Source organism: Pteronotus mesoamericanus, unplaced genomic scaffold, assembly GCF_021234165.1.
Source record: "Pteronotus mesoamericanus isolate MK-2021 breed Mesoamerican mustached bat unplaced genomic scaffold, CSHL_Meso_final scaffold_85, whole genome shotgun sequence".
In the NCBI taxonomy this organism is placed as follows: Eukaryota; Metazoa; Chordata; class Mammalia; order Chiroptera; family Mormoopidae; genus Pteronotus; species Pteronotus mesoamericanus.
This window is the reverse complement of record NW_026555329.1, coordinates 10135347-10160418: the sequence shown is the minus strand read 5'-3', so window position 1 is coordinate 10160418 and position 25072 is coordinate 10135347. Positions and strand designations below refer to the sequence as shown.

The 25072-nt window shown below is 36.0% G+C and overlaps 1 protein-coding gene across 1 annotated transcript in view; it reads right to left on the bottom strand.

Annotated features, from left to right (window-relative positions):
* Positions 1-25072, bottom strand: part of CRPPA (CDP-L-ribitol pyrophosphorylase A) — a 197143-nt gene that overhangs the window by 153566 nt on the left and 18505 nt on the right. The window contains exon 3 of the mRNA XM_054564164.1: positions 24604-24753. Within this exon, the coding sequence (XP_054420139.1) occupies positions 24604-24753 (150 nt within the window). The remainder of the gene's footprint in view (positions 1-24603; positions 24754-25072) is intronic.

The following is a 25072-nucleotide window of genomic DNA, read 5'->3' as shown; positions in this document are numbered from 1 at the left end:
GCATATTAAGCCAGCCAGTCTAAAATATTTTAGGCCATGGGCATTCTCTCCGTAAGTGCCCATCTCCTGGACTACGCTCTCATTTTCCTTTAAAAACAGAATTGACAATCATTTATGATAGGATAAAAGATGCTCTGGCACTTAAAATACTGAATTCTTACCTGATTGTCAGTGCCCTTGCCATGATTATGAGTTATTTTTCTAAGCCTGATTTCCCATTATAGATAAAATATCATAACAAGAGATTCAAGTTTTACATGGTGAGAGCAAAAGTGGATCTTGTTTTTCCATAGCAATATGTTTTAGCCTTATAGCGAAGTTTGAACCTAAAACCACGCATGTTCAAATGCCCAGGTGGATACCTTTTATTTCTTTGTCTTGCCTAATTATTCTGGTTAGTACTTCCAATACTATTTGTATACTTTCTTCCTTTCTCTATCTCAGTCACACAAATCCCCTTCAAAAATCTTAGTATTGCTTTCATGGCAACCCATAGCATCTACGTGTTAATAATAAACCCATATTTAACATGTGGGCCTTTGATTATATAGTCTAAGAATTTATTTTCAACTCAATAGATCAAAGCATGTGCTTTTTTTAATTTATGTTTTAATCATTGATAGTACTGTTTCCAAAACGATCTCTTGAACGAAAATTAACTATTCTGCCCATTTAATCAGAGGGAATTAAACTACTCACTCCATCTAATTTAAAAATGATCTAGTAGTCTAATGGTAGAAAATATGCTGAATTAGCAGATCAGGCAAATCCTATATAGTTAATGGCAATCAGAATGTCAAATCAAGCACAAATGTAAATTTTAGAGAAATATATGTTTTTATGAGAAAGCTGACCCATCAATTAAAGGATATTAATAAAAAAGTAGAAATTATAAGGAATCAGAAATTCTAGAGTTGAAAGTTTAATAATAAAAAGAAAAATTTTACTAGATAGGGACAACAGTATGCTTGATCAGCCAGGAGAAAGAACTGGCATATTGAAAATAGGTCAACTGAGATTATTCTATCTGGGTAACACAAAGAAAAAAATAAACATAGCCTCAGAGAGCCTCAGAGACTACGTGATATTACCAAGCATACCAATATATCCATAATGAGAGACCTATCCAGAAGAAGAGAAAGGGGAAGAAAGAACTTTAAAGAAGAGAAGTAATGGCTAAAAACTTCCTAAATTTGATGGGAAAGTGTAGATCTATACATTCAAGAAGCTCCCTGAGCTGCAAGTAAGATAAACAAAGACATCTATGATGTATCACAGTCAAACTGTCAAAAAACCAAAGACAAAAAGAGAATTTTGAAAGCATTAAGAGAGAAGTAACTTATCATGCACATGATTCACCAGTAAGATTGACAGCTAACTTCTTAACAGAACCCATGGAGGCCAGAATGCACTGGGAGAACACATTTAAAGGGCTAAATGACAAAGACTACCAACCAAGAATTTTATATCCAACAAAATAATCCTTCAAAAATGATGCAAAAATTAAGACATTCCCAAGTAAGCAAAAACTGATAGAATGTTTTGCTATCCAGCATGGCCTACAAGAAATACCAAAGGGAGTCTTTGAGGCTAAACATGAAAGGATATTAAATAGCAACTTAAATCTACATAAATAAACAAAGAAGACCTATAAAAGTAACTACATATTTAGGTAAATGCATAAAGCAGTATAAATGTATTTCTAATTCTTTTTCTCTCCTATCTGATTTTTTAAAAATTGCAAAGAGCAATAATTACAAATGAGTACTGAAGAGTACACCATGTACAAAATGCAATTTGTACAAATGGCAGTGTAGCACAAAGGAGATTACAGAGAATCGAGTATTTCTGAGCCTTTTATTGTTTAACAAGGAAATAATGTGGGTTGTTTAATGTGAGAAATATTTCCATTAAAAATATATGTAAGAAAGACCTATCTGCAGACAGTATTCGGTCCTCAAGCCACCAGTTTGGGCACTCTGCTGTAAGTCACTTGCAGCCCTATAAAATTTATGAAATATGTAAAATAGTCCTATTTTATACACAGTAAATGCTCACTAATGTCATCAATAAGTTCTTTTAAATTGACTTTAAGCAAAATAGTGTATAAGGAAACCAATGTTACCACAGGCTAACTGATGTAAACAAGACTTAAGTTCCTATGGCCTAATTTAGCACAAGAATATTATGAAAATAAATAAAGACATAAAACACTTCTAATAGTAAACACTGAAATAAATGTGAACTATGCATACAGTTAAGAAAAATTAATAAAAACAAGTAAGATAATTATTTTCCAGCCCACTTGTTCCAGGTCAAGGTCTCAGGTAACCAGAGCTCATCTCAGCTGTTGAGGAATAAAGGCAGGAACTGAATCTTCCATCACAGGGCCTCACACAGGCCCACACTCACTCAGACTGGGACCACTTTGACGTGCCAGTTCACCTCACAGACACGTCTTTGGGATGTGGAGAAAAAAACAAAGTACCAAGAGAAAACTTACGTAGATGTGCAGCAACATGCCAACTCCACACGGAAAGAGGCCCCATCCTGAAATGGATTATTTTTCTCATCAATGATTTCACAAAATGCTGAATGAAATGACACTGTTCGAGGACCTGCTATATAGGAAATTCACTCTCTAAAAGCATAAGCAATCTGTTGCTGGAGCTGGAATATTTATTCAGGTTATTTCCTCCAGAATCCAAATAATTTATTTAATCCTCTGCACCTTTAACATATAAAGAGTAGTTTAATCATCGCTAAATTCACTTCTTAAAAAAAAATCACTATTTCTCAAATAAAGTCCTTCATTGTATGTGAAAGTCCTCGAATGTGTTATTTAATAAAAACTTGTAGTAAACTACCACACTAAAGCAAGATACACTAGAGAAGATAATCAATTTCAACTAATATAAACCTAGATCCATTGTGTCATCCAAGTTGTTTATTCTTGTAAAAGATAAAAAATATTTTTACTGAGTGGCTATTATATGCCAGACACTCAGCTCAGCACTAGGTTCACACTGTGATTAACACAAAGTCTCTGCCTCCCTGGAGTACATGTTACGGGGGGGAAAGAGGAAATAAACAAATTAAATAGAAAATTACATATGAAAATAAGTACTCTAAATGAAATAAAAGAATGAGAAAAGAAGTAGAAGAAAACACAGACAGGAAGGCTTAATAAGGATTTGATATTTAAGCCATGATCGAAAAGGTGAAATTAAGCCAGGATATAAGAAAAATAGCTTGTGGCCCGGCAGGTTTATAATGCTGCTAAACCACAAGAATGTTACACATTCAGCACCTATTTTGCCCATAACAGAAAGTTTATGGGTACAGGGGGAAAAAGGAAAGAGGTTAAGAATAATTAAAAGAAGAAGAGTAATAGAAGCAATATCTAATATTTGCTGAGCACTGAAGAAAATTTAAATATTGGTCAATTTTTTCCATTTCCATTATATTATATATATATGTATATTATATATATACATATATATATATATTGAGATGCCATAATCTCAAAAACATGAAGCATACATGCATACTGCACTGGTGTTGGGACTGGTTACACAACTTGTCCAAAGGAATGTGGATGCAAGTGGCACTGCGTGTCTATTTCTTATAAAAAGCATATCTTTCCACTTGTTCTCTCATAATTTCTGCCACTGCTGTAAGAACTTCCTCAAGCTAGCTGCTGCCATTTTAGCCTGAGCTCCAGAAAACATGCATGTGCGCGCGCACACACACACACACACACACACACACACACACACACCTGAACACAGCCCTCAGAAGGGAGTTACATGTAAAAACTCAGCCACAACTAAAGCCACCCAGTCAAGCCCAGCCTAGATTAACCAACACCCAGCCAATCAGAGACAAATGAGCAAGAATACATGATTGTTCTTTAATGCCATGCAGCTTTCAGAGTATTCATACATAGTAACAGCTAACAAATATTTCTAATTATCAGTCACTGTACTTGGAATTTTACATGGGTTAGCTCATCCAAACCTCCCACAGACCCTATGAGATAAATTCTACTTTTAGCTTTATTTCCCTGCTAAGAAAACTGAGATTGATAAGTTGAATAATCTGCTTACAGTCACAGGTAATATGGGGGAGAATCAAGAATCAAACTCATACAGTATGATTTCAAAGTCCTGTGTCTCATTATGACTGTGATAGTATCCCTGTCCTACTTGCCTTCAGTTTGCTCACAATAGCATCGATAAGTATATCCTTGTTCTATTTCTAATCTAGTACTGATGGATGTAAGCTATAAAAAATAATAAACCTAGCGACTCTGTGTTTTCAATTTGTTTTTGTTGTTGCAGCCTCAGTCAGGATCAATTTTACCTGGCTGCAAACTGAACAGAGTGCTACCAAACCTAGACATCATTTTAAGTGACATCATTGGTTTATCTTCCAGAAAATATAGAGTCAAGAAGCAAGCTGCTACACCAGGGAAAAAAAATGCTATTTATGATTTATTGATTATAAGAAAAAAATTAAATTCTATTACAATACTTAAAACACTATCTTACTGAAAATAATGTTATTTTCATATGACATTATAAGCACATGATTTTATAGTGACAACATCCACTTGGAAAAGAAAATAGGATGACAAGAATGTTCTTTTGAAAAATGAAACAGAATTTAATAAGCTCCTTCATCTGAATCAATAAAGCCAAAAGTATAAAAAGTAAAATTTATTTAAAATGCATCACTCAGTGTATAGTCAGCTTCTTTTCTCATAATATTATACTGCTTTATATTTCACTAGGACCAGATATAACACGATGATTTGTAAAATGGTTGAAAACAAAGGGTATTTACACATTACACAATCCACAAGAACCAGGTATGCAATAAGCAGACTGGCCCACTTCTAATGAAAAAAAAGAAGTCTGTGACTCCTGATACTCTTAACTCGATTTAATATCTTGTGCTAGGGAACACACAGACTGCACGAAATGATGTAACCTATCTTTATCAGCCTAAGGAGACTTTGGATGCTTACTTTTTTTTTTTTTTAATTTACAAGGTAACTTGAGATTACTTTAAAGGGAAGGAAAGGAAAAAAGTCTGGCCAAATCATCTTAGAATGTAGTTACTTTTAGAAATGGAGGATATAAAATTTTTCCTTGCAGTTTTCTTATTACCCTAAAGACTATTATGGCTAAAAAAAATGTGTGTTTCCAAAAAGGAATTTAATGTCATTAAACATATAACTTAATAAGATGTTTCCTGAACCTCCTTGCTAAACTACAGCCATCAAAAAATAATGGAGTTAAGTCATCCTAACTATTTCTTCAATTTCAAATATACTTATTCCCCAGGGCACATATATCAAAAACATACTTAACAGGAGGACTAAACCACAAAGTTAAACCAAAAAGATGAAAACCACACAAATAAAAAGACAGGTAATATGCTAATAAAAAAGCACTGCTGAATACCCATTAAACTAACCAGCTAAGAAAATAGTCTCTAGGGTTACCAAACCTTATTAAAAAGATATTTATATAAGTAATTTTACTTTTTACAGGCAGGTGTCATCAAAATGTATAAGGCTAAAGCATGCCATTGTTGTAAGAATCAGTTTCAGGAAACATAACAAATATTGTAATCAGGCTGTAATTTTTATCTTGCTTTTGCCATTAAAGAGATATTGACCCCATGCAAGTACTCTGACTTCTTAATTACAAAATGCGAGTTACACCTACCACTTACTCTGCCTTCCATAGAGTGGGTACACAATGAACTGGCTTCCCTTTTCCTTTACATTAATTCAAAATTCCATGTTAATTTAACAAAGGAAGTGTATCTTAGGATGAGGCCAAAGAGGACATTTTATTTCACAATTTCAAATGACCTAGCAGTCTTAAGAAAAAAATGATGTGCTCCTCCCCCGTTAATCCTCTACACACACTCCCGGCTCTCACAGAAAATGCCCACTCACAGTGGAAGCTTAGACATGACAGACACCCAAATGAGAAGTGCAATCAAAGCAAAGGGCAAGTAGCTCTAAATCAAGTAATAGGGGTTCATCTCTTGTTCAGTTAACAATATATTCTAATGTTTAATTACTATGTGTAAATGTTAAAGTAAGAAATATATGATTGAAGAGAAATGTACTTCATTTCAATTTGTCAATTTGCTTTGTATGCAAAGCCCCAGTAAATTGACATTACAAGAAATGTCAATTTACTGGGGCTTTGCATACAAAGGCCAGTATTTTTGCCATTGAAATGAGCCTTCTGGTCCCCCCATCCCAACTCCACTAATTTAAGTCTGAAATCTCTTTCAAAGCAAGCATTTCTTCTCTTAACACAATTTAAAATATCCTTTCAGTGATTCATCTGGCAAATGTGTTGCCACTATACCACCCATATATACTTCAGCTAAATCATTCCATCAGTTCAGTCTGCTTGGCAGCATTGTTAGCTCATGCCTGTTTATGCTCTTATAACCAAGCAAAGGAACACTGGATGTCTTTTCAGTCTCTACTCAGTGGTTTTTTTCCAGATAATCATTGACTTAGTTGGCCCTTTACCTGTTTCTGAATCACGAGATCAGAGCCAGGGAGAATTTTAGTCCATGTAGTCCAAATCCTTCACTTACAGCCATATATATGCCCAGAGAAATTAAAGCCTGGGCCCGATATTCTTCAAGGGCACTGAGCAAGATCTAAATATAGGGCATTTTGAACTCCCCAGGTCATTATTTCTGGCCCCTTCCATCACGGGGGGACAGGTTTGATGAAGAAAGACAGGACTGTTATAATGCCAGAGTGCAAGGCAGGCAGACCCAGAACAGAAAATATCTACCAGAACAGGGACTTGAGCAGGCACCTGCTCGAGGTGCCGGATCATCCGGCAATACAATATAAAGATCTGTGTTTGCTGTGAGGACCTCTAGGCACTGAAGCCCATTACTGCTTTATATATAATAATATTTTAAAAAATCAAATGATTTGTAATAAAAGGAGCAATACCTTCCTGGTTTGACAACTTATATACCCTATCTACACTCAATAACAAAAAAGAATTGGAACAAGAGAAAAATTACACAGAAAAATTTCTAGGGTACTTCCAAATCTATCTCAAAATTATAAAACTTAAAGAACTTTATATAATTAACAGATATTAATATGTGAAAACTTTGTTGGGGACTAAACAGATTGAACCAAAGAACAATAGAATTATTCATAATAGCCAACTTCTATTAATTTCCTACTATTTCTACATAACTCCTCAAAAACCCAGCGAAGATTATATTTTTAATTCCCCTTCATGAACAAACATACCAAGACTTAAAGAAGTATAAAGCAAAGAACTAGCGCCTCTATTTTATGCATCACACTACCTCCTGTGAGGTTTATGAAGTGTACGGCCATCCTGGCAGGCAGCACTGCACATAAATTTCACTAACAATCAATCCATGTCCAAAATATTCTCCAGGAAAAAACTGATTTCCATTAGTCCTAAAAAGATATAGGAAAAAATAAGCTTGTTCAAAAGCGTATGAAAATATCCCCTTTAGCTGCACAGATAATGCTAAACCATACCTCTAGCTTACGTTCTAAAATATCAAATGCATGCTCAGGATATTAATGCCCACAAATAATAATGTCCATAAAATAATGACAAACTTTGATATCACATGTAGGGAAATGATTAAATTTTTATTTGTTAAAAGTCCATAATATTTAAGTGCATGTTAAAGGGGACATAGTTAGAAGGGTAGGATCCCAGAGAACTATTTCAGATTTCATTATTCTCTACAAGAAAGGTGGTTCCTAAATGTGCCAGCTTTAATATTAGTAGTTAATAACTTTCATGTCATTATATTTGACTTTTCAATATTCTAGGCAGCAGACCAATAAAACAAAACCCTGCCAGAACCACTTAAAAGCAAATCTTTCCTTCTAGTTCTTTCAGCAATACTTTGTGAAACACCCAAGAAGAAAATTATATTACAAACTCAAACAACTTTGGCACTGAACACCACATAAAATATTGCTTTTTAAGAGACAGGCGTTATCTTCTAAAAATGTGTTCTTTTCTAGTCAAGGTAAAAAATATAATTTAGTGATGGTAAAAAAAACAATCAGAGTTGCTTGTACAATATGTAAGGGACACAGTATGGACACAACTCCCCAGCTGAATCAGATGATGTATCAGTCTGAGAGCAGAGCCACCATCGGTGATATGTGATAGGGGTTATAAGAATTAGACCTGATACAGTTGTGTCACTGGGGAAGGTGCAGACTGGAAGAGCTGGTTGAAGGATTAGAGAAGATCTCATTGATTAGTCAATCTTGCTAGACAAGTACAGCAAGCTGTTAAAGGGAGACCTTGAGGGGAAAGATATGAAGAAACAGTTTCATCCATGTAGCTGCTGCCTCCAATGGGTCCTGGGCCAAGTACCCAGTAATGAACCAAAGCTAGCGATAGGCAACAGTTCCCACATTCCAGAGGCCAACGAGATGGCAAGGACAATTGGAACCTACCAGGCATCTTGTGTCTGGTGGTTACTCCATCTGATAGTAGAAAGATGTTAAGAGAAAACGGTTTCTGCTTTACTTCAGCCTTCTAAATTTCATTCATATGGATCTCTGGTCAAGATTGTAGCATAGGTAAACACAGCTCACCTCCTGGTACAACCACATTAAAATTACAACTAAATTATAAACTAAACTATAGAACAACCGACACTCAAAATCATCAGAAATTGAGTTGAATGGAAGTCTGACAACTACGTAATTAAAGAAACCACATCCATCCAGACTGGTAGGAGAGGCAGAGACACAGAGCAATCTAGACCCCAGTCCATATGTGGTGGATAAAAATTCAGGAGGGATATATGGGGAGCGAGGAGTCCCAGACCCACACCAGGCTCCCCAGCCCAGGGTTCCAGTGCCAGGAAGATAAGTCCCCACAACTTCAGGCTGCAAAAACCAGAAGAAACTTCTGAAGTCTCAAGCAGTTCCTCTTAGAGAACCCACACATGGACTTAATCAGACTCACTCCCTCTGAACTCTAGCACAAGGGTAGCAGCTTGAAAGGCACCAGTGGCATACAGAGTGGAACTGGTCTGGAATCAAGGTGAGAGCTGGGAGACAGGTTTTTGCCAGATAGAAAGGTGGGCAGAGGCTATTGTCCCTTTTCTGAACCCTCCTCCACAGAGCAACAGTGCCAGCAGGCAGGTGCCACATCTGAGATTCCATCAATCTAGTTAACACTGTTTGCCCCGCCCTAGAGATTCCCTGAGAGTCCGTCCCACCCAATTTACAATTGTTATCTGTGGCTTTTCCATATGAATGGCTGGACTTGGCTCCTGCTACACAACTTCCTAAATCCTCTCAAATAAGGAACAGCCAGCCTCGGTGAGCCTCCAGCCCCAATACTTCCTACCAAGTGGCCCCATGCCTGGCACTACTAACAGCCAGCCTCGATTCACAGCCTGCTTTACCTGGGAATCTCCAAACCCAGAACAAGTAGCAGCCATCTCAGATTGCTTTATAGCTCAGGCAGGGTGGCCTCAGGCAAAACACAGATAGGGGTTGACCTTGGCCTGAACCACCCGGGAAACCCCAGAGCCTAAGCACCCAGTGGACAGCTACAGAACACGTTGGAGCAACACCACCCTGCCCCTGCACAGCTGGTCTTCTACAGAGGGTAGAGGTGGGTGGTCAATGGTCATAGCCAATCCTTGCAGCTGACTGGCCTGGGTAAATCTCTCCCACTGATCTGGATGTAGCAACCAAGTCTCAACTACAAGGGGAGGGAGTACTCAGCTGACACAAAGGGCACACTTCAAGTACCCAGCTTGGGTAATAGGGGAAGCTGTGCCACTGGATCCCGCAGGACACTTAATACATTAGGCCACTCCACCAAGACATGGAGTCAAAGCAGCTCTACCTAAAAATAGAAACACACACAGGGGGGCTGCCAAAATGAGGAGACAAAGAAACATGGCCCAAATGAAAGAAGAGATCAAAAATCTAGAAAAGAACTAAACAAAATGGAGATAAGCAATCTATCAAATGCAGAGTTCAGAACACTAGTTATAAGCAAGCTCAAAGAACTTAGTGAAGACCTCAACAGCATAAAAAAGATACAGTTAGAAAGAAAGGATACACTAATTGTAATGAACAATTTACAGCGAAACAACAGTAGAGGGGATGAATCCAAGAATCAAATCAGTGATTTAGAAGATAAGGAAGCAAAAAAACAACCAATCTGAATAAGAAGAAGAAAAGAGAATCCAAAATAAATGAGGATAGTATAAGCAGCCTCTGGGAAACATCAAGCATTTGAACATTCACATCATAGGGGTACCAGAAGGATAAGAGAAAGAGCAAGAAATTGGAAATTTACTTAAAAAAATAATGAAAGAAAACTTCCCTAATTTGGTGAAGGAAATAGACATACAAGTCCAGGAAGCAAAGAGTCCCAAACAAGATGGACCCAAAGAGGCCCAAACCAAGACACATCATAATTAAAATGCCAAAGGTTAAAGATAAAGAGAGAATCTTAAAAGCAGCAAGAAAAAAGCTGTTCATTACCTATAGGGGAACTCCCATAAGACTGTCAACTGATTTCTCAAAAGAAACTTTGCAGGCTAGAAGGGATTGGCAAAAAATATTCAAAGTCATGAAGCAGGAACCTGCAGCCAACATTGCTTTATCCAGCAAAGTTATCATTTGGAATCAAAGGGCAGAGGAGGAGCTGCCCAGGCAAGAGAAAACTAAAGGAGTTTATCATCACCAAACTACTATTATATGAAATGTTAGAGGGACTTATTTAAGAAAAAGATCAAAACTATGAACAATAAAATGGCAATAAATACATATATATCAATAATTGAATCTAAAAAGTAAACTAAGCAAAGAAGAACAGTGACAGAATCATGGATACAGAGAGCATTTTGATGGCTACCAGATGGGGGGGAGATGTAGGGGAATGGGTGAAGAGGTGCAAGGATTAAGAAGTACAAATAGGTAGTTACAGAATAGCCATGGGGATGTAAAGTACAGTATAGGAAATGGAGTAGCCAAAGAACTTATACACATGGGCATGGACATGAACAATGGTGTGGGGATTGCCTGAAGGAGCGGGGGGTGCTGGTTGGAGGGGGACAAAGAGAGAAAAAATTGGGACAACTATAATACCATAATCAATAAAATATAATTTAAAAAATAAATAAATAGCCCTGGCTGGTGTGGCGCAGTAGATTGAGTGCTGGCCTGTGAACCAAAGGGTCACTGGCTTGATTCCCAGACAGGGCACATCCCAGATGGGGGCACATGAGAGGCAAGCACACATTGATGTTTCCCTCTCTTTCTCCCTCCCTTTCCCTCTCTCTAAAAATAAATAAATAAAATCTTTAAATAAGTAAATAAATTTCATGCATATGGCTCTTTTGGTAAATCTAACCAAGAGAAACAGTCCCCAATTTAACCAATCTGGAACAGCAATTTCCACCATAAATAAATAGCACATAATTCAGAAGTACACAGGAAAAAATTTTCATTCATTCATCTGCTTAACACAACAGACACAGAATGTAAAAAAGGTATGTATAACATTATATAAATTTTAAAAGCCATATTCCTTCATGATAAGGTACAATATATCCTCAAAATATCTCACTATACTTTTTTCATCATTCTGTAATTTTTCTAAATTTTTCTAAATCTACTCTTTTCTAAAGTAAAAGAGCCTCAAATAAGAGTGGAGGTTCTCAGATCTGCCTAGGAAACAGGTTTTGTTTTGGCCATGAACTGCTAGTTATCACCTGATGCTAATGCATACATTGCATAGTTAGCATAAAAGGACAAAGTGAAAGTGAAATCAAAATTTACTTTATCATCTGATTCTGGATGAACCCACACCTCACTTAGCATTCAGTGAAACAAAACGTTTCCATTTGGAACCTTATTCCTTCCCTCTAAATAATGGTGTCTCTTTGCTAGCACACAGCAGTTCATGGGATCAGGGAATGGTGTGGTGATCGGGAGCTCTGCCATCCTTGGAGGAGGATGAAGTAGAAGGACTACCTGTCTACTAGCATCTGTCAGCACCTGTCACATACAAAGCCTAGAATTCGATGGCTATTTATTTACAAGTGTTCAGTGTCCATCTGTGTAACTTCTCAAACTTCCCTATACCCCGTGCCCTCTCCTGACCGTCCTGCAGAAGTCAGTATCTTCTTTCAGATACAGAGTTCTATAGTTAAAAAGAAAACAACAAGAGACTCATACTATGCCTCTCAGTTCATTTCTGTTTATTTTGAAAAAGCAGCTTTTCTTGCCAAATTCTGTAACAAAGAGATCAGGGTTTTTAGAACATAAAACAAAAAAGCACTTGACAACTCCAAGAGGCCCTACTGCTCATGACAGAAGAAGTGTTTCCACTGTAGGCCTCTTCCCACACATTCCATTCCCCACCTTTAACTTTCTCACCAGAAAAGCACAAACATAGAAGAGGCTTCCAGTAATCTACCAGACTGAAGAAGGTTTTTCCAGGATCTTGTTTTTCCAATTCAATAACATGAACTCAGGACAAACCACAAGAAGAAAGAAATAACTCTTTTATTGTTGATATCCTCTCTCCAGTCTGATTCTGTGTCCTCTGCCTCATATTTTGTTTTCTGTTTTTCTTAGAGGCACTTACAACTGAAATGCACCCACACTGCATTTTTAAAAATTGTCTACACAGGCAAAGACATGTTCACATCTTTTTAAGACATGATTCCTAGAGAACAGGTGTGAACTAGGGTAATAAGATGAAAAAATAGGTAGTGTTGTTCCCTACGGTTTCTATGGTAAGTCCAATTTTCTACTCTATAGGACCTGAGGAAAATATTCATAGCTACCTGTAAGAGCATACGATATTTTATACACAAAAAGTCTTATAGTTTTTTTAATTCCCACTATAACATGTATTATACATCCACTAGATTTAAGGTACTATGAGAGACAGTAAAGACAGAAGGAAGAATAAGAAAGAAATAGGATTAGAGTACCAAAGAGTGCATAATCACTCCACATAGCCAAAACATTATCACACCAGTTAGGATGGCTACCAGACAGATAGACAGAGAGATAGAGAGAGAGAGAGAGAGAGAGAGAGATAATAGAAAGATAAATGATAGATACATAAAGTGTAAACAAAATGTGGAGAAACTGGAAATTAAAACCCTTCCACACTATTTGTGGGAATGTAAAATGGTATAGCCTCTATGGAGAACAGGAAGGAGGTTCCTCAAAAAAAAAAAAAAATAGAAGGGGAAAAAGGGTGCTTTTCTAACCCTATCCCCCCTAAAAAATCTCCAGCTAGATAGTAATACTGTGAAGTTCTATCCAAATTTAAAGAATACTATATTTCTTGTAAGAATTGTAACAGAAAATTTTTAAAAAGGAATAATGACCCACTGATTAAGTTTAGCATAGTCTTGCTAAGAAAACCAAATAAGAACAGCACAAGAAAAAAATAGAGGACAATCTTACTCTAAAGACAGAGGGAAAATCCCAAATAAAATATTAGGTAGCTAAATCAAATAGTGAAAAAAATTACATCAAGTATTGCTCACCCCAGAATCAAAGATGGTTCAACATCAGTAAGTCTACTATGTTAATTTATCACATTATTAAACTAAACATAAAAACCATACACTGATCTCACTACACATAAAAAATAAGATTTCAAAAAGCATAATATTTATTTGTGATTTTTCAAAAGAAACCTCTCTGGAAAATAAATATTAATTTAACTTGTTAAAAGCTTTTTATCAAAAAAAAAAAACCTACTGCAAACTTTATACTTAAGAAGTTAGATATAGACCTTTTAATAACAGAATTCAGAAAACATACTTTATTATCTTTGCTTTTCTACAACATGATACCAGAGGTCCTTGCCAAAAGGAACAATAAAAGAAAAATAAAGATTCAAAAACACAGATTTCTCAGTATTAGCATACAATAAGATCATTGATGTAAAACAGAAGAATTCAAGTACAAACTTAAATGAGGGTTCAATGAATTTTCCTGTTAAAAGCTCAATCTTCCAAAGGAAGTTCAAGGGAACATAACCGCAACAAATACAAATTAGAAAATATAATACAAAATAGTTTACAATAGCTAATATGTATAATCCAAGAAATTACTAATAAATAATATACAATATATAACAAAATAAAAATCATTCAGAGAATGAAAGAAGATATAATTGAGCCATACTCTGTTCATAAAAGAGACAATTTACCATTTTATTAATTTAATCTTTATTGTATTTTTTCCATTACCATTTAGTCCTGTTATACCCGCCTCCCCCTAGCAACCACAACTGTTGTCCGTGTCCATAAGTTCTTTTTCCGTTTTTGCTCAGTCCCTCCACCTCCTTACTTCCCCCTGCCCCAGCTGTCATCTGCTCTCCATCTATGAGTCTGTCCTCTTTTTACTGTTAGTTCAGTTTGTTCATTAGATTCCACATATGAGTGAAATCATATGTCATTTGCCTTTCCCTGACAGGCTTATTTCATTTAGTGTCATGTTCCCCAGGTACATCCATACTGTCACAAAGGGTAACAGTTTTCTCCTTTTTCATGGCCAAGTAGTATGCCATTGCATAAATGCCTCATAGTTGCTTTATCCACTCATCTATTGATGGACACTTGGGCTGCTTCCTTATCTTGGTGATTGTAAATAATGCTGCAATGAACATAGGGTGCTTATGTTCTTTCAAATTAGTGTTTTAGGTTCCTTTCAGTATATTTCCAGAAGTGGGGTAACTGGGTTGAAAGGCAGTTCCATTTTTAATTTTTTGAAGTATGTCCATACTGTTTTCTTCAGTGGCTGCACCAGTCTGCATTTCCACCAACACTGCAAAAAGGTTCCCCTTTCTTCACATCCTCACTAGCACTTGCTGTTTGCTGATTTATTGATGACAGCCACTCTGAGAGACGTGAGATGATATTTCAATATGGTTTTAATTTGCATTTCTCTGACAATTAGTGACATTGGGCATCTTTTCATATGTCTAGTGCCCATCTGCATGTCCTCTTTGGAGAAGGGTCTATTCAGGTCCTTTGCCCATTTTTTAATTTGGTTGGTTGGTTGGTTGGTTGTTTTGGTTTTTTTTTTTTATGTTGAGTTTTGTAAGTTCTTTATAAATTTTGGATATTAACCCCTTATCAAGTATATCATTGGTGAATATGTTCTCCTATTCTAAGGGCTGTCCTTTTATTTTTTTTGATGACTTCCTTTGCTTCGGAAAATCTTTTTAGTTTGATAAACTAACAGGGAAATTAAGAAAATAATCCAATTCACAGTTCCTACAAAAAGAATATAACACCTAGGAATACACCTAACCAAAGACGTAAAGAATCTGTACTCAGAAAATTATAAGACACTGAAGAAAGACACTGAGGAAGATACAAGAAAGTGGAAGCATATACCGTGTTTATGGATAGGAAGAATTAGCACTATTAAAATGTCCATGAGACTCAAAGCAGTCAATAGAGTCAACACAATTCCTATCAAGATTCCAATATTGTATTTCACAGAACTAGAACAAATATTTCAAAAATGTGTATGGAAACACAAAACGCCCTGAATAACAACCGTGATCCTGAGAAAGAAGCGCAAAGTTGGAGAAATCACGTTACCTAACGTCAAACTATACTATAAGGCCAGATAATCAAAACAGCTTGGTACTGGCATAAAAACAGACACACAGATCAATGGACCAGAACAGAGATCCCAGAAATAAACCCACACCTGTATATTCAATTAATATTCAACAAAGGTAGCAGCACATACAATGGGCTAAAGATAGTTTATTCAATAAGTGGTGTTGGGAAATTTGAACATATACATGCAGAAAAAATGAAACTAGACCACCTTCCTTCACCCCACACAAGAATAAATTCAAAATGGATTAAATACTTAAATGGATTAAATACCAAACCTTAAAAATCCTAGAAGGAAATACAAGCAGCAAAATCTTGGACATTGCTTGTTGGAAATATTTTACTGGATATATCTCCCCAGCCAAGGTAAAGAAAAGAAAAAACATTAACAAATGGGAGACAACTTACTATTTAAAGACGTCAACTTAATCCCTAAATTAATTTGTAATTTTAAAACATTCTAATAAGAGCTTCCATTTGGCAGTAGCTGAACAGATTTCAAAATTATGTGAAACTAATAAAGGCCAATAAATAGTGTATCAGTCACATCTACGCCCTATCTCTGATTCTCTTCGTCTCATACTCCCTCAGCCACCAAAGTGCTAAACACATGTGGGCCGGAAGATGCTATAGGCCAAAAGCCAGGGTCTCTGGCTTTTCCCTGGAGCTGCCTCTGGACTCAGCACCATGGTGTAAGTTATGGGATCTGGCTTTCCTTGGGAATTAATGGGCTGGGTGGCACAAACCAGAGTTCATTCTTTGTGGGAGTAACTTTAACCAAGCGAGATAACAGATGAATTCTGTCTCTTAGAGGAGTCTACTCCAAGGAAATGTACAAATAGTTGTGTGTAAAGCTGTCTGGATATGTCCCATGTGATGACGTGACCAGCTGCGTTTCTTTGTGAAGTGGTGATCAGATTGGCAATACAGTAGTTCCTCTAATGATGTCATCTTTTTTCAACATTATTTTGTTCTAATGTTAATGGTTCCTGGCTGGAGCTACTGCTGGTGCGGAGCTTACACTTTCTCCCCACGTCTGCATGGATTGTTTCTAGGTACTCTGGTTTACTCTCACATCCTACAGATGAGCACATGAGGTGGGTTCGCATGTCCAAACTGTCCCAGTCTGAGTAAGTGTGGGTGTGGGTGTGGGTGTGCCCTGCTGGGTGGGCCCCACCTTGCACCCCGAGCTGCCAGGAAAGGCCCTGGTCAGCTGGGACCCTGAACTGAAATCAGCAAATTGGAAAGGAATTATCTTACTGATTTTTATTAATCTTTCTCAAATGTATGTAAAACCCACATTTATTCCGATGTTTAATATTAGAAGTGTTTTGGGTCTTTATTTAGAAGTTTGGTGATGCATTTGTGACCAGAAATAAGCCACAAAACTTAACTCTTGTTTATATAAGTTAACCTATAGTCAAATTGGATTAGGTATACCTTGTTTCACTTGAAGTCACAGTTTCTGAGGACCTATAGACAACGTAAGTGAGGACTTACTATATACATCACCCTACATCAGTAACTGAAGCCTTGCCTTTGGCTCTGTTTGCTAGGGAACCTGTGCTGAATAGAGAGTTTTGAAAATAATTAACAAAGATGTAAAACAATGTCAGAACAAATTTCTTAAACCTTAAATGAACAGAACGTGATTGCCTCAAAATGAAGAACATTAAAGATTAACATTAACACACAAGTTTTAGACTGACAGAATATTTGTAACATGCAAAACTAAGAAAGAATAATATCTAGTGTACACAAGAAACTATCAAATCAACAAGAAATACAAAAGAAAATGGGCAGATATTAATAAGCATTATTAAGATATTAACACAGAAATGTAAAAAATATATAGAATGGCTCATCCTCAGTAGCAATCAAATAAATTCAAATTAAAACACAGATCAGTATACATCTATCAGATTGACAAAAATTAGTAAATTACAACACTTCAAAACTACAGAAGATGTGGCTGACACTAGAACTGATTTCCCCCGCTTCATAGCTAGTGGGATCTTACACTGTTACAGCCATTCTTGAGAGCAACCCCATAGCGGTTTAGAGAAAGAATCATGTACCCTATGACCTGGCAAGTCCAGTCCTTAATATTTACCCCAGAGAAACTCTTGCACACCCTTGCACTATGCTTACAGAGTGACACATATGAGGATATTCATTTCTGTATTTATGGTAACAAGCAATGCAGATGTCTATCAAAATGAGATAAATAAGTAAAATGTAGTCTATGCACGTGATTAGAAACTATGAACTAATTAAGAAGCACTGAGTCAGCTTTAGATTCATCAACGTGGACAGTTTCACAAATAGTGCTAAATAAAAATCAAAATAGGTTATGTAAATTTCAAGAATATAACATGATACATCCTAGGAAAATATATATACCTAGATATATATATATATGATAGGTTTATTAAGAGGATAAATATTAAATACAACAGAAAAGATTCTTCTGGAAGTGTAAGAATAAGATCTTGTATACGAAAGGAAAACATGTATAATTTTTTTTAATATAAAAGGAGGTGGCTAGAACACTAAATAATAGTAGCCGACTATAACTGAGGAGGAGCATAAGCTCAGTTCTACACACCTATGATCCAAACAAAAAGAAGGGACAAAGTGACACATTTGCACTTTAATGTGTCTCAGAATACATGTTAAAAATAATTTTTAAGACAGCCAACTGAATGGGAGAAGGTATCTGTAAATTATACCTCCAATAAGGGGCTAATATAAAATATATAAACATAACTCAACAACAACAACAAAAAACAATCTGATTAAAAAATGGGCAGGTGACCTGAATAGATACTTTCCCAAGGAAGACATACAGATGGCCAACCAATATATGAAAAAATGCTCAACATCACTAATCATGGGGAAAATGAAAATCAAAACCATAATGAGATACCACCTCACACCCATTAGAATGGCTATTATCAATAAGACCAGAAATAAGTGTTGGAAAGAATATAGAGGAAAAAAAATCCTCATACACTGCTGATGGGAATGTCAATTGGTACAGCCACTATAGATAACAGTATGGAGGTTCCTCAGAAAATTAAGAATGGAATCACCATATCAATAAGCAATTCCTCTCTGGGTATCTATGTGAGAAATTTTAAAAAAGCTTATTTATAAAGATATATATGTCCCTATGTTCACTGAAGCATTATTACAGTAGCCAATGCATGGACACAACCCAAATGTGCTTCGACAAATGACTGGATGAAGATGTGGTAGATATGTATACAATGGAATACTACTTAGTCATTTAAAAAGTAAAATATCACCATTTGCAATAATATGGATAGACCTTGAGAGTACTGTGTTAAGTGAAATAAGTCAGGTGAAAAAGGACAAGACTATAAGATTTCACTCCTATGTGGAATATAAAACAAAAAGGAAAAAACAAAATAAAATGAAAAAACTCATGGCTACAGAGGATAATGAGGGAGAGGGAAGACAAAAAGAATAAATGGGGTGAAATACAAAGTGAGAAAAGGAGACCAGATTTCAGGTGGTGAGCACAAAATAGAATATACAGATGTTGTATACTATAAAGCTGTACACCTGAAATCTATATGTTATAACCAATGTTACCCCAATACATTTAATTAAAAATTAAAAATATATAAAACAAAACTAATAGTTTAATGTTAAAACATGTTAGGGTACAAGAGGACAGATTTCAAAAGTTTCAATAAACCATTGGGCGTTCAGGGGATTCGTAAATGAGAGTGAGGAGGAGGTAAAGTCCAAAACAGAGGTGTGTTTCTTGTTCCTTGTTTGTCTGCTTCTTTTTAGTGAAAAGTAAAAGAAATCACGTATGCCAAAAAACACACCCTGCAGGATAAAAGGTAGGTGTAGTGAGGAAACTAAGTCATGAGCTCCACAGACGAGAGATCTGAGGAATGGAAGAGAATTACACCATGCTGAAGTCCTTTATCCTGTGGGACACAAAGCGCCACATAGGTCCCAAGGCTGTGGACCAGCATGGCCTGATTTGCAGGTTACAAAGATCACCTATGGTGATTTTTATTGTGGCACATTGATCAAGATGGACAAGAATGTCAAGGGGAAAACTGCCAAAAGATTATTTTCCTCAAAACCTATTTAGATAAGATTTGATGGAGCAGTTTTAAAGCCACAATCAATTGTAGAAGGTTCAGAGAAAAGCAAGCTGGTAAAAATCATTTATAAACTGGTGTCATACACATAAAGTAAATAAAGAACAAAATAATTTATAATTTCAGGCTATTAAGAAACTTCTGGAGGTGAAGATATTGTTCTCAAAGGAAGTCCCTGCCAGCGTCATAAAATGTATTTTTTTCTACAATGTTTTTTAATTTCTCCAAAATTGGGGCCATGGAAATGATCTGGCTATGAAAGCCTACCTAGAAAAATTGGTAAAAGAAAAAATAATAGCAAGGGAGACAAAAAGGGAATATGATTTAGAAAATGAGCAATATGAAAAATAGGAAATGACTTAGGGAAGTATTTAAATAACTTCAAAAATGCGACAAAATTGTGAATTTATTTTATCTTATAAAGTACAAAAAATAATATGTAGATCATAGTTTTATTAATGACATGTACAGTTTTGCTACCGTCGTTTGCAGCTAAAATTTACGAGAGGCAAAATGAGGGTCCTAACAAGTCAGCTCTTTAGGACTCAGAAAGCTTTGTCTTTAAATCCCTTCTTTCTCTTTTTCACTCATTTTCTTCACATTTTCTTCCTTCATTCACTCAATCTTCCCCTCATGATCTTCTTATTCCTGTCCAGTCCTCAATCCTCTATTTGTTAAAAAAAAAAAAATCTGTGCCCTCCTCCTATCCGTTCCTACATTTCCTTTTCAAAATCCCATGTAACAGGAGATTTCTTCTGAGACTCTTCTGAGGCTTTTCCTAATCACCTTCAAATCCGGTCGGGCCCAACTAAACATTCATCAAAGTCCCCTCCTTTGGGGAACTATTCACTGTAAAATGATAATAAAGCCTCTGAAAATTGTAATTCTTGTGGACATAAAGAAAAGATACTCTTCATAACATTCCACCTTCTTGACTGACTTCTCGTCAACTCAGTACTTAAAGCCCGATGTGTTAGCACTCATTACAAGATGTAAGTTCTATTTATCCTAATGCACATGGATAGGAGCAGAACAGTAACAAAGGAAATTCCTGTTGTACCCATTTAATATCATGATTATGATATTGTTGTACCAGAAGACCAACGTAATGGGAATCTTTTATAATGGGTTTGATTTGATTGTGGTTCTTAAGGGTGTTTTTACCCTTTCGAGTTAAATGGGTACTTAAAAAAAAAAAAACTCTTATAATGAGGATTGAGAAGCTGTAATATTTAAATATTAAATATTTTCAGAGTGAAGTCCAATATATCAAACCAAAAGGTACATAATTAACAATACAGAGAACTCTTTCACCTCCTGGTTGAGTCCTGCTGTGTCTTTCATGCAAACTTAATTAACAAGTTACATTCTAAAAATTGCTTTCTGGGAATCTAAAACCTTGAGTGTTAGAAATGACACAGGTCTCTAAACAATAAAGTTCAGAATACCATCTGTTACCATCACACCCATTATCTCAAGAAACGGATTTATGTAATTTGAAAAGCTTCATTCTACAAAAATTTCTTATTTTTCCTAAAACTGCATAGAAGGATTACATATTTGAATATTTAATAAGAACCCTCTGGATCAATTTTTGGGGTTACCCCCATGTTCCTAGAGACTATAAATTTCACTATTGAATAGGATATTATTTAATATAGCAAAATTTTCCTTTAGCAAACTCATAATGTGTCATTAAAAATTTTTAGATGATCTTAAGCAACAAAAGAAAACCAATAAACAAATACCTACTTACACAAAAAAGCCCAAAAAGCAATAAAAATAATAGTTAAGTATTTATGTATCTTCTATATATCTACCACATCTTTAGATTTTTTAATGACTTTTAAATTAATACCAACACAGACATAAACATTAATAACACTTCAGTATTCAATTATGCAATTAGTTTTTCTACACCCATACATTTAGACCTATAAGGATATAAAATATATTTTCTATATAGTTATTAATATAACTTTGTGTCATTATGTTATCCCATTAACATAACATTCTGCCATGAGCATTTGCATGCCCAGAAATTCTACAAAAACACAAACTTGAAGTGACCCTTTAAAAGTTTTACCAATGAATGTCACTAACTGATCTCTAGAAACACAGGCCGTGTAAAAGTTCACACTTAAAAAATGCTGCTATCGAGAACTTTATACACAAATCTTTGCCCACACTTCTAATAATTGTTCAGGTGATTTTCCTAAAGGTTCTAGGAAGAGTTTATAAATATATACATTTATGAATATATATTATCCCCATGCAGAGCTTTTTATATAATAATTGACATTAGTGTTAACATATAAATATGTATCTACATACACACAGGTGCATATGCATAAAATTCATTCATTTTACAATATTAAGAACCTCATGTAAGTCATGAACTCTTCCAGATGCTAGAGATAAGAAGTGTCCCTGTACTTGTGGAACTGACATACTAATTGTGGGGACAGACCAATACCTACCAGAAATATGGATTAGTCAAAAAAGCGATATCTAATAAGGAAAACTAAAGCAGAATAAAGAAATATATGATAGAGGACGCTGTCTTATGTAACATTATAAAGGCAGGCTTCTCTTAGAAGGTGACAGGTGCACAAGGACCTACATGAAGAGTAGAATCAACCAGGGTGATCGTCTGGACAAAGTGGCCCAGGCAGAGGGAAGAGCAAATACACAGGCCCCTTTTTCACATATTTATACACACGCACATCTTGTATGTTTTTTCCACTGAACAAGTATGTACTTGGTACTAACAATGTACCAGACAGGTTGCTGAGAACAAGACAGATACGCCTCACAGAACCCCAAATCTAGGAGGGGAGTCACTTATTTTATAAATGGTTTCCCAAATAATTAATTATAACTTTGATGCTGGGCAGAAAAACAGAGGACTGGGAAAACATGTATTGTGTTGACCTAACCTAGTCTGGGGAGGAGGCAGGAGGGCAGGAAAGTGATCATTTACCTAGTATCTAAGAGACATGTAGCAAGATAAGTAGGCAGTAAAGTTCCAGAAACGAAGAAACTTGTATTTGAGAACCAGCGCCTCAGTGCATTAAGGCTTAATTTTCCAGCAAAGGCTGTTGAAAAAATGATGCGGCTAATGTAAGGACTGTGAGATTATATTACAATTTTTGTCTAAAATATAGCCATAATATATTTACTCTTCCTAATATAAATGTTTAGCCTTGGCTGGTGTGGCTCAGTGGATTGAGGCCAGCCTGCAAACCTGATATAAATGTTTATAGAAGAATAAACAAATTATTTCATTAATTTCAGGGAAGGTGGGAGATGTAGTCTAGCTCAGCAAAATTTAGGCTATAAAATAAGATATTTGAATAAAACCACAAAGAAATTTATAGTAGCATAACAGTTTATGATTAATGACAAAATACAGGCAAATTCCTACATTTCAAATTCATTATTTTAAGAAAACAATATAAACCATAGCTGACTATTCACATCATTAAAATGAATTCTAATTTACATAATCTCATTTTTAAACAGTAACTTATAGGCAAGATTGAGTCATAATTTAATGTATGTATATGAGTAACTACCCTCTACCCAAAATACAAAGTATTTTTTATTATGTTAAATACCAATATTCATAGTACCATTATCTCATATTTACTGTCGTCTAACATCAAGCAAGGACTGGGTTAGTCTGAGATATATTTCACTGGGAAGTTGCTGACAAGCATAATGACTGATATCCAATAACTGTTTAACCAATAAGCATGCAAATTAATGGCAGTAAAACTTGCATAGGTACAAAACGTTTCCAAACCATGAAAAACAAAACAAAGGTAATCCTGTATAATCAAAACATGAATAAATTATTTGATATTTTGAAAGAACTTACCTTTAAAGTTTTAATTAGCAAAATGTCCACACAGCTATGCAGGAAATCTACCACATCAGGCCTGCAACTGCTGTAACTTAGAAACACCTGTTAACTAGGTGGGCCCTCGGCCAGCGCTTGGGAAATTGGCTCTGGGAGCATTCCCAGTGAACAGTTAACTGATAAGGGAGGCTCACTGTGCTCAGACTGCATAAACAATATGATTTATGTTCAATACCTGCTTTCTTTCTGGGAATCTGGAACTTTTTACTGTGGTAGGCCGGATGTCTACGTGACCAACCCCAATAAACACCTTGGACACCAAGTCTCTGATGGGCTTCCCTGAGGAGAAACATTGTACCCGTTGCTGCATTTCTGATGCTGGAGGGAAGGTGGTCTTTGTGTTACCCTTCAGGAAAGGGGGAAAGCATAAGGAAGCCACCACGCGGATTCCTCCACACTCTGCCTATGTCTCCTTCTCATAGGATCCAGCTGTGCATCCTCACTACTTCATTGTAATCAATTTAAGTCATGAGTACAATTATATACTGAGTCCCACGAGTTCTACAAAATCGCCAAATATAGGGGTGGTCTTATTGACCCCCAACACAGCAGCTTTATTAAAAAGCCAAAATTTTGGCCCTGAGCAGTGTGGCTTAGCTGGTTGGGCATTGTCCCACAAAAGCGAACGGTGACCTGTTCAACTCCCGGTCAGGGCACAGGCCTGGGTTGCAGGCCAGCCCGGTCCCCATTTTGGGGTGTGGGAGAAGCAGCCAATCAATGTTTTTCTTGCACATTGATGTTTCTCTCCCTCTCTTTGTCTCCCCTTCCCCCTTCTCTAAAAATAAGTAAAATCTTGTTTTAAAAAGCCAGAACTCTTACCTGCTGATATGCTGCATAGATCACATCATATAGAAAAGCCTGTGGCATTTCACTTGCTCTATGTTGGGCACGTTCCAGTGAGTGGTCTAAGCAACCATCAGGGGATGGGCTGATGACAGTGGATACAAGAGGTCTAATCGCTCCTGCTGCCTAAATAACAAGCAAAAAGACAAGAAACGCATTTACTTTACCTAGAAAATATTTTGAAGTAATATTCTAAACTCTGTAACATTTCTGAAAGCAGATCTTATTCATACTTTCAACAAACTACCTCAAGAAAATACTTAAACAACTGTTAATTTGGTTCATAAATCAAATCATATCGCATCAAAAACTAATCTCATAATATTATGGTTCCATGCTAAGAGGCAGAAAATTTTCTTCATTATAGGTTCAAAATCTTTTTTATATAGGCCGTTGAACTCACATACCAAAAAAGAATGCAAAGATATAATTGGGTATTCCTTGA